General features: G+C 22.0%; 3 protein-coding genes across 6 annotated transcripts; all 3 read left to right on the top strand.

Moving 5' to 3' along the window:
- Nucleotides 1–502: 502 nt before the first annotated feature.
- On the top strand, nucleotides 503–5,775 carry LOC122501696. Its single transcript, XM_043611364.1, has 9 exons — nucleotides 503–764; nucleotides 1,961–2,525; nucleotides 3,097–3,146; nucleotides 3,231–3,374; nucleotides 3,763–3,928; nucleotides 4,116–4,210; nucleotides 4,444–4,669; nucleotides 4,757–4,885; nucleotides 5,001–5,775. Exons 1-9 carry the CDS (start codon nucleotides 705–707, stop codon nucleotides 5,354–5,356), a joined length of 1,791 nt encoding a protein of 596 aa, XP_043467299.1. The 5' UTR covers nucleotides 503–704; the 3' UTR covers nucleotides 5,357–5,775.
- A 667-nt stretch (nucleotides 5,776–6,442) lies between these two features.
- On the top strand, nucleotides 6,443–11,076 carry LOC122501544 (TNF receptor-associated factor 5-like). 4 transcript variants are annotated; one of them, XM_043611087.1, is made up of 7 exons: nucleotides 6,470–6,499; nucleotides 6,970–7,070; nucleotides 7,456–7,528; nucleotides 7,621–7,760; nucleotides 8,210–8,516; nucleotides 8,658–8,788; nucleotides 10,228–11,076. In XM_043611087.1, the coding sequence occupies exons 3-7, from the start codon at nucleotides 7,472–7,474 to the stop codon at nucleotides 10,832–10,834; spliced, it is 1,242 nt and encodes a 413-aa protein (XP_043467022.1). In that variant the 5' UTR covers nucleotides 6,470–6,499; nucleotides 6,970–7,070; nucleotides 7,456–7,471; the 3' UTR covers nucleotides 10,835–11,076. The 4 variants fall into 4 exon arrangements, with proteins under 4 accessions (XP_043467030.1, XP_043467022.1, XP_043467040.1 ...); XM_043611105.1 differs by having other exon boundaries at nucleotides 6,484–6,499; nucleotides 7,042–7,070; XM_043611095.1 differs by lacking the exon at nucleotides 6,970–7,070 and having other exon boundaries at nucleotides 6,443–6,499.
- LOC122501571 (polyprenol reductase-like) lies at nucleotides 6,831–13,168 on the top strand. Its single transcript, XM_043611135.1, has 6 exons — nucleotides 6,831–6,874; nucleotides 11,162–11,371; nucleotides 11,697–11,845; nucleotides 12,025–12,213; nucleotides 12,392–12,684; nucleotides 13,043–13,168. The coding sequence occupies exons 2-6, from the start codon at nucleotides 11,172–11,174 to the stop codon at nucleotides 13,133–13,135; spliced, it is 924 nt and encodes a 307-aa protein (XP_043467070.1). The 5' UTR covers nucleotides 6,831–6,874; nucleotides 11,162–11,171; the 3' UTR covers nucleotides 13,136–13,168.
- The last annotated feature ends 110 nt before the right edge of the window (nucleotides 13,169–13,278 follow it).

Below are 13,278 nucleotides of genomic sequence, written 5' to 3'. Positions count from 1 at the left end.
ATGAAAATGGCGGATGCGCATGCGCAGTGAGATAAACAGCAAGTAGAAAAAAGTTTCTAGGTTGGCAGCTCTGCTCTTATCTCATTGGTCAAAAGATAGCACGCGCGTTTATTTAAAATAATTTCTTTCTTCAAAAAATTTAAATAACAATCTTCTAAGTATTTTTTCTCATTGTAATTAATCTAAAAGTGAATTAAATCAAACGTGAGTCGTAACATATTTTAACAGGGGAAATTTATAATTAAAAATAATATCGATTTAATGTAAAATTTTGTTCGAATATTATTATTATTAAAAATTCAAACGAATTAATGACAGTAAATAAAATAATGGTAAAATTAAAATTACGGTAAATTAAATAATTAAAATAATTCAGTAATATTTAATAAATTCAAAATTCGGTAGTGCTCTTTAATATCGATAAAATTTTATCATTACTTACGTAATATACGTAACAATTGAGAGTTTCCTCTCTATCAATTTTTTTATTAGCCGTGTAGGCGCTAGTATCGCATGTATAATCAGCTGATAATTGATCCATTAATAATTGTTTACTTATTTTTCAATTCTTGCCCCTTATTATATGATTCTTTAAAAAATTTGTGAATTAATGTTAAGAACATTTGTAAATTCATGAATTGGAAACTGCAGGAAATTATATAATTTTCCCCAAAAAGAAACTTAGAAAGAGAAATAGAAATAAAATGGAAATCGAAGATTCATTAGAAAACAATGATGGCTTGCAAGTTGTACGGGAATTACAGGTATTTACAAACAAAATTATAAATTTTTGGTTAAATTAAGTAGAAAAATTATAAAATTGAAAATCAATAGTGATTGTTTATTATTTTTATTATTGTGACATATTTTTACGATATTAATAGAAGTTTGACAATATTTTTAATTGACAATTATTCTTTTCGTTTCATTGAATCTATAGAAAAATGATTCGTTAAAATTGATACTAATTGGTAGCAATTGATGGTTCTTTGCTCTCTCTACAATTACTAACAAGTGTTACAAATAAAACCAGTGAAATTCTAATTTATTACTTTTATTCTAATTTATTGTAAATAATTTTTTTTGCCATATTTACCGGGTGTTCAAAAAGTAAATAAACAGTTAAATTTACAAAAAATTTTACAATTTTAGCAAAAAAAAAATCGAGTTCAATACAATTTTAATTAATTTTTTCGAAAATTTCAATTTTTCTTAAAAATCTTGTAAAAATTCTCCGAGAAAATTCAATTATTTAAAAAAATAATTGAATTTTTCACAGGAGTTCAATTATTTAAAAAACTTTTAATAAAATCCAATTCAAGAATTCAATTATTTTTAAAAATAATTAAATTTTCGCTGGAATTCAATTATTTTAAATACAATTTTAATTGAATTGCAGAGAAAATTAATTTTTTTTAAATTCATCGAAAGAATTCAATAATAACAATAAATAGTAAATTTTTCACAGGAATTCAATTATTTTAAATTCAATTTTCATAAAATTCTTCTCAAAAGTTCACTATTATTTTTTAAAGTTTTGCAAAAATTCAATTATTTGTAGAAATAATGAAAAAATTTGAAAATTCAATTGAATTCATTTCAAGAAGTTTATCAACATTTTTTTCAATAATTGAATTCTTTCGAAAAAATTTATAATTAAAATTGTATTGAAAATAATTTAATTCTTGTCAAAATTTTTTATTAAAATTCTTTAAAATAATTCAATTGTTTTGAAGAATTTATTTCCATTTTTTTATTTAAATAAAGGAGTTTTTTAAAATAATTTTTACTGAAAATTTTGAAAATAATTGAATTTAAATAATATTTTAAAAAAATTGTATTTAGAGAAATTGTAATTAGAGAAATTTTTATTGAAATTGTATTGAAAATAATTGAATTCCACGAAACATTTTATTTATTTATTCGAAAATAATTGAATTTAATAAAATTATTTTTCTAGGCCTCAATTGTTCGTTTTATCGAGCAAAGTCTTGAAGTTTATGCGACAAAAAAATTGTCAATCGGCAAAATTGAGCCGTTTAATGAAAAAATGGAAACGTGGACAAATTATATTGAAAGATTTGAATTATATTGCGAGGCAAACGATGTGCCAGCGCAAAAAAAATCAGTTATGCTATTAACGGCAATGGGCTCTAAATTGTATAATAAATTTCGTGATATTTGCCTACCTGAGAAGCCACGACATTATGGTTTTGAAAAAATTGTACAAATGATTGGACAACATTTAGAGCCAAAATCGTCGACAATTTACATGGAACGTTTAAAATTTGGCAATTGTCGACAGGAGGAGAATGAATTATTAAGGGATTATATTGAAAAATTAAAACAATTGGCATTGAAATGTGATTACAGTGGTGAGGATATTATGTCGAGATTACGTGATCAATTTTTACTTGGATTAAAATCGGAGAGAATTCGAAATCGGCTATTAATCGAGAAACATTTGACTTGGAATAAGTCTGTGAAAATTGCGGCAGTTATGAATGATGAATTTATTAACGATGGTAAATTTTTTTTTATTTTTATCGATAAAAATTCAATTTTTTTGAGGAAATAATTAAAATTGTATTAAAAAATTGAATTCTTCTCTTAAATTTTGTTAAAAATTTTTAAAAGAATTGAAGTCTCTTGAAAAAATTTTTTAAATTTGTATTGAAAATAATTAAATTTCTGAGAAAAATAACTCCGAAAAATTATATTTATTTATAAAAATAATTGAATTCTTGCGACGAATTTTATGAAAATTTTCGAAAATAATTGAATTCTTTCAAAGAATTTTATTAAAGTTTCATGAAGAAAATTTAAATTCTTTTGAGGAATTTAATTAAATTTGTATTGAAAGTAATTAAATTCCTGCAAAGAATTATATTATTTATAAAACTAATTGAATTCTTGGCAAGAATTTTGTTTATTTAAGAAAAAATAATTGAATTCATGCGAAGAATTTTAATATTTTTGTATATAATTCGATTCTTTTTACAAATTCTATTAGTAATATAATTAATAATAATAATATAATTAACACTATTAATAATATAAAAATTGATAATTTTAAAATTACCTTTGAAATTGCAGACGATGTTTTAAAAATGCAGCTAGTTTCAAAACCTGTGGAAAATCAAACGGTAAATAGTTGTTTTTTTAAATAAATCGACGCGTTTATTTTTATTAAATAAAAATTAATTTTTGATTTTTTTTGCCTATTTTAGGAAAATTTCAAAGGTAGAAGTGAATCTACTGAAATTAGAGGCGATCAGAAGGAAACTCGCAGATCCGGAAGAATTACAAAAAGACACGAGGCTGAAGATTATGCTTATGAAAATTTAACAGCTAAACGACAGAAAATTAATAACGTCAGTCTTTAAATTTATTTTGCTTAAAATTAAAAAGAATTTTATTCTCTTATTTCTTGATGTTGAATTTTGAAAATTTTTTCTACTATTAATATTTTTTTACTATTATTAAGAGTGTTTTTATTTTTATTAATTTTACTGTTTTATTTTTATTTTTAATAGTTTCAGTTTTTTATTTTCAATTTTACTATTTTTTTAGATACTTTTTATTTTTAATAGTTTTACTTTTTCTTTTTTTAACAGTCTTATTATATTTTGAATAGTTATTTATTTTATTTTTTTAATTTAATTTTATTTTAAATAATTTTTCATTTTATTAAAATTTTTAAAATAGTTTAAAAAAATACTTCCCAATTAGTTTTTTTTTTAATTTCTCCTTGAATTTCAGGAAAGAAAGGAAACAAGCGAGGACGAAACGGAAATGCACAATTTAAAATTAGAAAATAAAAAATTACGATTGGAACTCGAGGAAACAAATAGAATGCAAAAGGAATTAACAGTTCTCAATCGGGACTTACAAAGTCGACTCGTCAATGATTATGAAGAGTTACGAAGTAATAATTATTAATTATTAATTTTTATATTTTCATTTACTCACAAAAATTTTAAATATAAAAATATGTACATACCTTTTTTTACTGCATTATTTTTTTTAATTTTCTTCAAACAATTTATAATATTTTCTAATTATTATTCAAATAGCTTTTATTAACTTTCTAAAAAAGTTTTCTAATATTTCAGCGTCACTTGCAAATGTTTGCGCCACAGATGTAAATCATCAACAATTAACTGATGTATTTTTACCAATTGGTTACGTGCGAAGACTCGACAAAAACGTAATTTTTTTATAACTTCATTTTTTAAAAGATGTAGAATTATTTTTTTTAAATGAATTAAATAAAATTTCAAAGTAGAAATGGAATAAAAATAGGAATAGAAATGGTATAAAAATAAAAATGGTATAAAAATAGATATTGAATAAAAATAAAAGTAGATTAAAAATAGAAATGAAAAAAAATAGAAATGGAATAAAAATAGAATTTTATTAAAAAAATTGTTTCAATTCTAGGTGCATTTGGGACGTGATGTTTGGATACCAAAATCAACTTACGACACAGTGATGTGTACGGCAAGAAATCCAAGTATTTTTATTAAAAATATGGCCCTCGCAGTATTTGGACATGAAACATTGGAGAGAAGTTCAGTTACCGGACAATTATCGAACAGGACAAGAAAATTCTACGAGGGACCACCAAAACAAAAACTCGATCCCACAAAATTACTGGCGATAAAGGGTACTAAAAAATTGTTCATTTTCCAAAAGAAGAAGAAAAATTTCTATTTCTTTTTTGTACAATTTAAAATTTTTTTTTCTTTTGCAGACGTTTTTCGATATTGGCTGCAAGAAATTAAAAAAGTTGACGAGTGCACGACTGACATTGAATTAAGAAAAGTTGGTTCTTACATTGGACACAAAATTGCCGATTTAAATCGCAGAAAGAAAGACACTGGTAATAATTTAATAATATTTTTTTAATTATAGAAAATTTATTATTAATGAATTATTAATGAAAAATATTTGTTTATTTTGTGTTTAACGAAGTGGAAAATTATTATTTTTTATAGAAGAAACACAAAGATCGTCGGAGGATTTTAATCGAACAGGGGAAGAATTTCAACGTGCCGAACAATATCAACGAACACCGGAAATTTATCATCAAAATAATTATCAACGTGATACACAAAGTGCCCCGAGATCGACGACATTGGTTTACGATAGAAATTCCGAGAATTATGATATGTTAATGGTAAATGTAAAAAGTGAGACAAACGAGGCAAATGAAGAAACATTGAATTGTGCGAGTGAAGCTGTTTTTATAACAGAAGAAGATAAACAATCAAATGTTAATGGACTATCAGTTGATGATGTTAATGACGATGTCAATAATGTTGAGGACGATTCGTTTATTTCTTATTTATAATTTTTCTTTCTTTAAAAAAGAAAAAAAAGAAGAAAATTTCGTAAAAAAAAGAAATGATTCCAAAATTTATCTTTTTTTAAAAAAAAAACAATTTTTGACATTGGAATAATATTTTTTTTACGGAACAATCTGTAAGTATTATATGATTTGTTTATTATGGTATAGATATATTTTTTTACCTCTTTAGAAGAAATTGTTTTTATTTTTTCTTGACGTTACCGAAAATTATATTTTGTTTTTTTTTTTTTTTTTATTTTTCATTGGATGTAATATTATTATATTAATTTTTTTTTCTATATATTATTCCAAAATGTCGATTAAAAGAATGGAATGATTTCTAAGTGATAATATTTCCTTAATGTAAAGAGACAAGGAGAGAGAGAGAAAAAAGGAAAATAAAACGGAGACTTTTTTGTAAACTTTGAATAATTTATTGATTTAATTATTCAGTTTTCAAATATTCTAATTAGGTTCTTTCATAATTAGATTACTTTTTTATCTTTTGCTATTTTTTTGTCTACTATTACTACTTTATTTATTTCTTCATTAATTAACATATTTTTATTTGATTATTTAATTTTAATTATTTGTTTATTATTATTAGCAGCTTTTTCCCCTGAAGGATTTTTGAAAATAATTTGATTATTTCGAGGAAATTTAAAATTCTTTTCAGGAATTTAGTTAAAATACTATAATTGAAAATAATTGAATTCTTATAAAGAAATGGAAAAAAAAATTTTTGAAAATAATTAAATTCTAACGACGAATTTTTATTATTTTATAAAAATAATTTTATTCTTGCAAAAAAATTTACTAAATTTGTTGAAAATTGAATCGTTTTAAAAAATGTTATTAATTATTTTAGAAAATAATAAATAATAATTAATTAGTTAATAAAAACTAATTTTTTTAAATTTTTAAATCTGAATTCATTCAAAAATTCAAAGTTGATATTTAAAAATAAAAAAATTGTAAATAATAGAAATTAAAAAATAAAAAAAAAATTATAACAACAATCAATAAAGTAAATAAGACAATCACGTAGATCCCCTATTTATCTTGAATATAGTAAGTACAATTTACTACATTCGGTATAAATTTTGTTTTGAAAAAGTATATTCTCGTGATTTTCATAAAGAAAAAGTAAAGAAATCTATTTCTTTTTTCATTAAAAAATATAATTTATCAAATTTTTTTCACCTCTTTAATAGATTTAAATTTTTACTAAAAAATAATATTTCCTTAATTTTTTTCCATTTTTTTCTTTCTTAGCAATTTGAATTTTTAGGTTACGAATAACATGTGCGTCTTTTAGTTTATTTAAAAAAAATTATAAAATTATATTGCAGTAAGTGAGAAGAAAAAAAAAAGTGTTTAGAATTTTTGTTTTACTTTTTCTTTTCAAAAAAGGAAAATTAATGTTTAATTATTAAAATAAATGTGTTGTATTTTTATTTGTTTCTTTGTTAACTATTATTTGTTTTTTGGAGCACAAATTTTCGCAAAAAAGACACGAGCGTAATGTATATATAATTCATGATGTCATAATTTGTTAATACTTCCGAAGTGGATTTCAGTGAATTTTTATTGTCTCATTTTTTTTTTTTGTTTAGCAAAAATTATAAATTATAGAATAAACATTTTATTTATCTCATTTTTTATATTCGTTTCATCGAATTTTCAAGAAGAAAAATTGTCTCCTGTTTCTTATAAAGTAATTAGCAATTAATTTCTTTATTAACACTTATTTCCAAACAATAGCAAAGTATAAATAAAAATAATGATAATAATAATATTAATATTTTTACACCTTTTTAAAATATTCGTTTGTTGCTATAATTATTATTAACTTTTCTTTATTCTTTTTCTATAATTATTTTTCATTTTTATTTTATTATTATTATTATTATTTCTATTATTATTTGCTATTATTATAAATGTTATTATTATTTATTTATTTACTTTCAAAGGGCTTATGGAACGAAAAACTTCCTTTTATTGTTATTAATAACATTATGTTTTTTATTATATTAAAAATTTCCAATCGTTGAAATTTAAATTTTTCGAAATATTAAAATATTACTTTTTTTCTTTTGCAGTTTATAATTTTCTAAAATGGCAGAAGATGAGAAGGAAAAGGAAATGGTGAAAATAGCGGAGGAAAGTTCCCTGGTGAGTTATATATATAAAAATAATTGTCTTTTTTTCTAAATTTAAAAAAAAATTTTTTTTTAATAATTCTTATTAATTCTTTTTGAATAAAGTGTGGAGATGCTGAAAGATCTGACAAAGAAACCATGGAACCACGTTTTGAATGTCCAATTTGCATAAGTTGGCTCAAGGATCCTGTTCTTACTTCCTGCGGTCATAGATTTTGCTCCGATTGCATCAACACATGGCTCAAGTATTTAAATAATTGAAAAAAAAATATAATTCATTTTTTTAGTTGGAATATTTAATTAAAAATCAAGATTAAATCTCACATGACTCTAGGATTTAAATCGCTACTAAAAAGTAATTTATTTCCTTAGCGAAAATTAAGAAAAATAGGAGCAAATCGCGGTTCGAGAATTTAAATTAAAATACTTTTTAAAGTCAAATTTAAGAAAATAATGATTAAATTCTAAAGAAAAGAGAAAAAAAGGGAGAATTTTAGTAAAAGAAGAAAAAAGCGAAGTTTTATTTTTAAAAAAAGCAAAAAGAGGTTTTTATTTAAAAAATTATTTAATAAAAATAAAAGGAGAATTTTAGTAAAAGAAGAAAAAAGCGAAGTTTTATTTAAAAAAAAAAGCAAAAAGAGGTTTTTATTTAAAAAAATAATTTAATGATAATAAATTTTTCTTTCCTTTGCAGAAAACGAGGTTCGAGTTGTCCAGTCGATAGTAAACCTTTAAATCCAGAAGTCGATTTATTTAAGGATCTTTTTACAAAAAGAGAAATTGCTCAACAGAGAACGCACTGTCTTTATCGGGAATATGGTTGTCAAATTGAAATTTCACCGATTGATTTGGAAAATCATTTAAATGAATGTTCATATAAAAAACATGCCATTGAATCGCAGCAAAATTGTCCATTCAAGGACATTGGATGTAGGGAAATATTTAAATCCACCGATACATTGAAACATCATTTAGAAGATGGAATGAACTCCCACATGACGGTAGAATTTTCTTTTTCAATCTAATATTTAATTTAATTGAATATTTATTTTAATTTAGCATTTTTTTTGAAAATTTATTTTAATTTCGTTTCCTATTTTTGTTTAATATAATTAATGTAATTTTTGAATCATACTTTTCAGATGATTGCCAATTCTTTGTCTCATTTGACACTGAAATCGAACATTGACGCAAAAGCTGCCGAAGCAAAATCATGGGATCCTCCATCAAAAGAAGAAATTCAAGCTCAAAGTGAATCTCAACCTTTAATACAGTGAGTCAATTATTTTCATACAAAAACTTCCAAGACTCAAAAATAGAATTTATTTTTTATATAGAATTTTATTATTTATATAAAAAAAATTGAATTATTTTGAAGATTTTTATTAAAAATTTACGAAAATAATTGAATTTTTGCGAAGAATTTTATTACTCATCGAAATAATTGAATTCTTGTGAAGAATTTTATTAAAATATTTAAAAATGGGAATTTAATTGCTTTCAATACAATTTAAAAAAAAATGTATTAGAATTCAATTATTTTTAAAATCATTAATAAAATTAATAAAATAAAATTAATAAAATTCCTTAAAAGAATTAAATTATTTTCAAAAATTTGAATATAATTTGAAAAAAATTCTTTAGAAGCATTTAATTATGTATTTTGAAAATAATTTTAATTAAATTCCTCGAAAGAATTTTAATTTTCTGCGAAACATTCAAATTATTTTCAAAAATTCTAATAAAATTGAATCTATTTGAAGAATCTTATTAATTGCAAAATTTAATTTTTTTAAATAATATTAATAAAATTTATGTCAAAATTTCAATTATTTTCAAAAAAATTTTCGTAATTCATTGATTTTTAATATTCTACTATTTTAATCAAATTTCCCAAAAGAATTGAATTATTTAAAAAAAAAAATTTAGTAAAATTCTACACAAACTTTCCATTATTTTCCACAAAAATAAAAATTTCGCAGGAATTTAATTATTTAAAATAAAATTTGCATTAAAATTAATTCAATTCCTCTACAGAATTTTATAATTTACAAAAACAATTCAATTCTTGCTGCGAATTGTATTACAATTTTTTAAAAATAATTCAATTCTTTCTAGAAATATTATTAAAATTGTGTTAAAAAATAATTAAATTTCTATTTTGAAAAATTTTAATAAAACGTTTCGCAAAAATTCAATTACTTTCTACAATTCTTAAAAATTTACGTCAAAATTTCAATTGTCTTTATAAATAATACAATTCTTCTCCTTCTTCAATTATTATTGACAAATTTTTTATAAGATTCAATTATTTTCATAAATAATAAAATAATTTTTAGGAATTTAAGTTTTTTCATGAATATTAAAACTCATTGCAGTATTTCAATTATTTTTAATGCAATTTTAATCGAATTCCTCGAACAATGTATTTATTTGTAAAAATTTTATTAAAATTCGTCGAAAGAATTCAATTATTAAAAAATTTGTTGACAAAATTCTTTATTAGAATTGAATTTTAAGAAAAATTCAATTATTCAATAATTTTTTTTCCATATTTAAATAATTAAATTCTCGTAGAATTGTCTAATCAAAATTAATTTAAAAACGAATTAAAAATGAAAACATGAAAAAAAAAATGAAAAAATGAAAATGCCTCATAATATATTAAAAATATTTTAATAATAATTATTAATAAATTAAAAATGTTTACAGTGAACTCTGCGAGAAAGTAGTGATGTTGGAGCAAAAAAATCGTGAATTAACATTTGCCCTGGAAAATTCACAATCATCAATAATTGAGCGCACATGCAATGGCTCATACATATGGAAATTGGAATCATTTAATCAAAAATTAAATAATATGGCGTCAAATCGTATGAATATGTTTTTTAGTCCATCATTTTATACAAGTCCAATGGGCTATAAAGTTTGTGCTCGCATTAATGTTTCGCACAATAATTCCGATTTTCTTTCACTTGTATTACATCTTGTTAAATCGGAAAATGACGATACACTCGATTGGCCATTTGAGGGTTGGATTTCATTTTTACTAATCAATCCTGATGATACGAGGAAAAATATTTTAGAAACAGCAAGAACACAATCAAATCTTGAGGCATTCAAAAAACCCGTTTACAATATTAATCGACGTAGTTATGGCTTCACGGAATTTATTCTCATCAAATATTTAGAGACATTTGTTAAAAATGACACACTAATTATAAGAATTGATGTGAAAACATTGACTCGATTGGAGAAGGAAATTAGCGGCGATTCAATGATTAGTGAAGAGACATTGCAAATTCATACCGAAGTTTAATTTTTTTTTTTGTGAATTTTTTTTGTGAAATTATTATTTTTTAATTGTAAATATTCTCAGGGAATTAATTTTTTCTGTCATTCCCTTTTTTTTACGTCTTGAGATTATTTTCTTCGAGAGATTAAATAAAATTGTAATTTTAATTGATTCTAAATTTCTAGTTGTTTAAAAAAAATTGTTCAACGAAATTACATAATTTTTTTTTGTGGCTAAAAATCACTGAAAATTTTCTTTTTCCACTTCGGAATGTTCTTTTCGTTTATGAAGGTAAATATTATTTTTTTTATTCAAAAAAAAGAAAGTTTTAATTTTCTTCTTTGATTTCAGTTATTTCGCAATGATTGGACTTGAAATTGAAGAAATTAATTTTATTAAAATTTTCTTTACTGCTGTTATTATTTATCTTGGAGTTACAATTGGATTTCTTTCATTTGGACAAAATTTGTTAACCAATTTTTTGAGACAAACTGTTTGCTATGGAAAACTTGTTGACAATGCATCGAATTTATTTATCAGTCGACTGGAAGTTCCAAAGCGGTGAGTTTTTACATTGTTTATAAGGAAAAAAATTTTTTTTTCTTAAAAAATTGAATTTTTCATTAAAAACGAATTTTGTATGAAATGAACAATTTTTCATTTTAAAAAATATTCTTTTCATAAAAAAAACAGTTTTGCTTTCACAAAAAAATATTTTTTTCATTTAAAAGACATTTTTTGATTAAACAACACATTTTTTTTTATAAATAAGAATGATTATAAGTAAATAATTGAATTTGAATAATAAATAATTGAAATAATTGAAAATAAATTGAAATAATTTTCTAAAAGAAATGAAAGAATGAAAGAAAATTGTTTTTTTCAGATGGTTTCGACATTTCTACATTTTTGCGGCTCCACTTTCCATGTTTGCATTATATTTAGTGACAAACAAATATTTTTACAATAAAGAGATTCCGAACTATATTTTTGACATTTTGGATCTCTCTTTAGGAAAACAGAGAGAAACATCAGGTAAATTATTACATTTAACTAAAAATAAAATAAATAATAATTCACAAAAAATTTCAATTATTTTCTCAAATCTTTAATAAATTCTTGGAAGCAATCCAATTATTTTTTAAATAGTAAAATCTTTGCAAAAATTCAATTATTTTCAATTAATTTTCACGAAAGAAATTCTCTGCTTTCAGTGCCTCCTGCAAATACTATTTTTGCACTTATTCTTCTCACCGGTCATTTAACAAAAAGATTGTACGAGACTCAAAGTGTTAATGTATTCAGCGATGCAAAAATTAATATTGCACATTATCTTATCACTTTTTTGCATTATTCCAGTTTAATGATTATTATTCTCGGCGAATCGGAGGGAATCGTAAAAGGTATCGAAACAGTGAATCATTAAAATTTTTTTAAGAAAAAAAATTTTTAATTTTAAAAAGAGATTTTTTTAATTTAAAAAATAATTTATATTAATTTTCATTCTTAAAAAGTTATTCGAAAATTTTTTATTAAATTTTTTTTGGCAATTATTATTTATTAATAAAAATATTTTTTCAGATTCTGAGGTGAATTGGGAAAATTCACTGCAGTTAAAAGATTGGTTTGCTGGATTAATTTTTATTCTAATGACTTACGAACAATTGAAAACGAATCAAATTCTTTCGAATTTAAGAAAAAATGAAAATGGCATTGTCGTGACGAAAGAATACAAAATTCCCCAAGGAAGACTCTTCAATTATATTTCATCGCCATTGCAATTGACTGAAATCGCCGTTTATGGAGCATTGCAAATTATATTAAGCGACAGTTCATCGTATTTGTTTATTTATTTATGGATCGTTGAAAATCAGGTGAGAAAAAAATGCAAATTTAATTTTTTCTTTTTAATTAAAAGTTTTATAAGATATTTTAATTAACATTCGTTTCAATTAAATTGACTATAAATTAATAAATTGACAATTAATTGAATAAATAATTAAATAATAAATATAAAAGAATATTTCTATTTTAATATAATTTACGAGTTTCAAAAGTTTTTAATTAAATTTAAAAGTTCAAAAGTCAATAATAATAAAATAAATTGTTTCTCAATAGTTAAATAATTAATAATCGATTTTTGAAGTTTTAATTTAATTAATTGATTAATAAAATAAAAAAATTGAAAATAGAAAAATAATAAAAAATTATTAATGAATAATTTTCTTACAGTTTCTGTGCGCCTTTCTCTCTCACCAATGGAACAAAAAGAACTTTAAAAATTATCCCCAATCGAGAAAAATAATTATTCCATTTTTATTATAATGATTATAATTTAATGAAAACTTTTTCTATAAATAAAAAAAAATGAAAGACAATTTTTAAATAATTTTTTTATTCAGAGAAAGTTGATCTCCAAATTTTGAGGGAAAAATCACAAGTACAATAAATTCTCAACAGAAAAAAAC

This window comes from Leptopilina heterotoma, unplaced genomic scaffold, assembly GCF_015476425.1.
Source record: "Leptopilina heterotoma isolate Lh14 unplaced genomic scaffold, ASM1547642v1 Lhet_105, whole genome shotgun sequence".
NCBI classification, from domain to species: Eukaryota; Metazoa; Arthropoda; class Insecta; order Hymenoptera; family Figitidae; genus Leptopilina; species Leptopilina heterotoma.
This window is presented reverse-complemented; position numbering and strand designations above follow the sequence as displayed.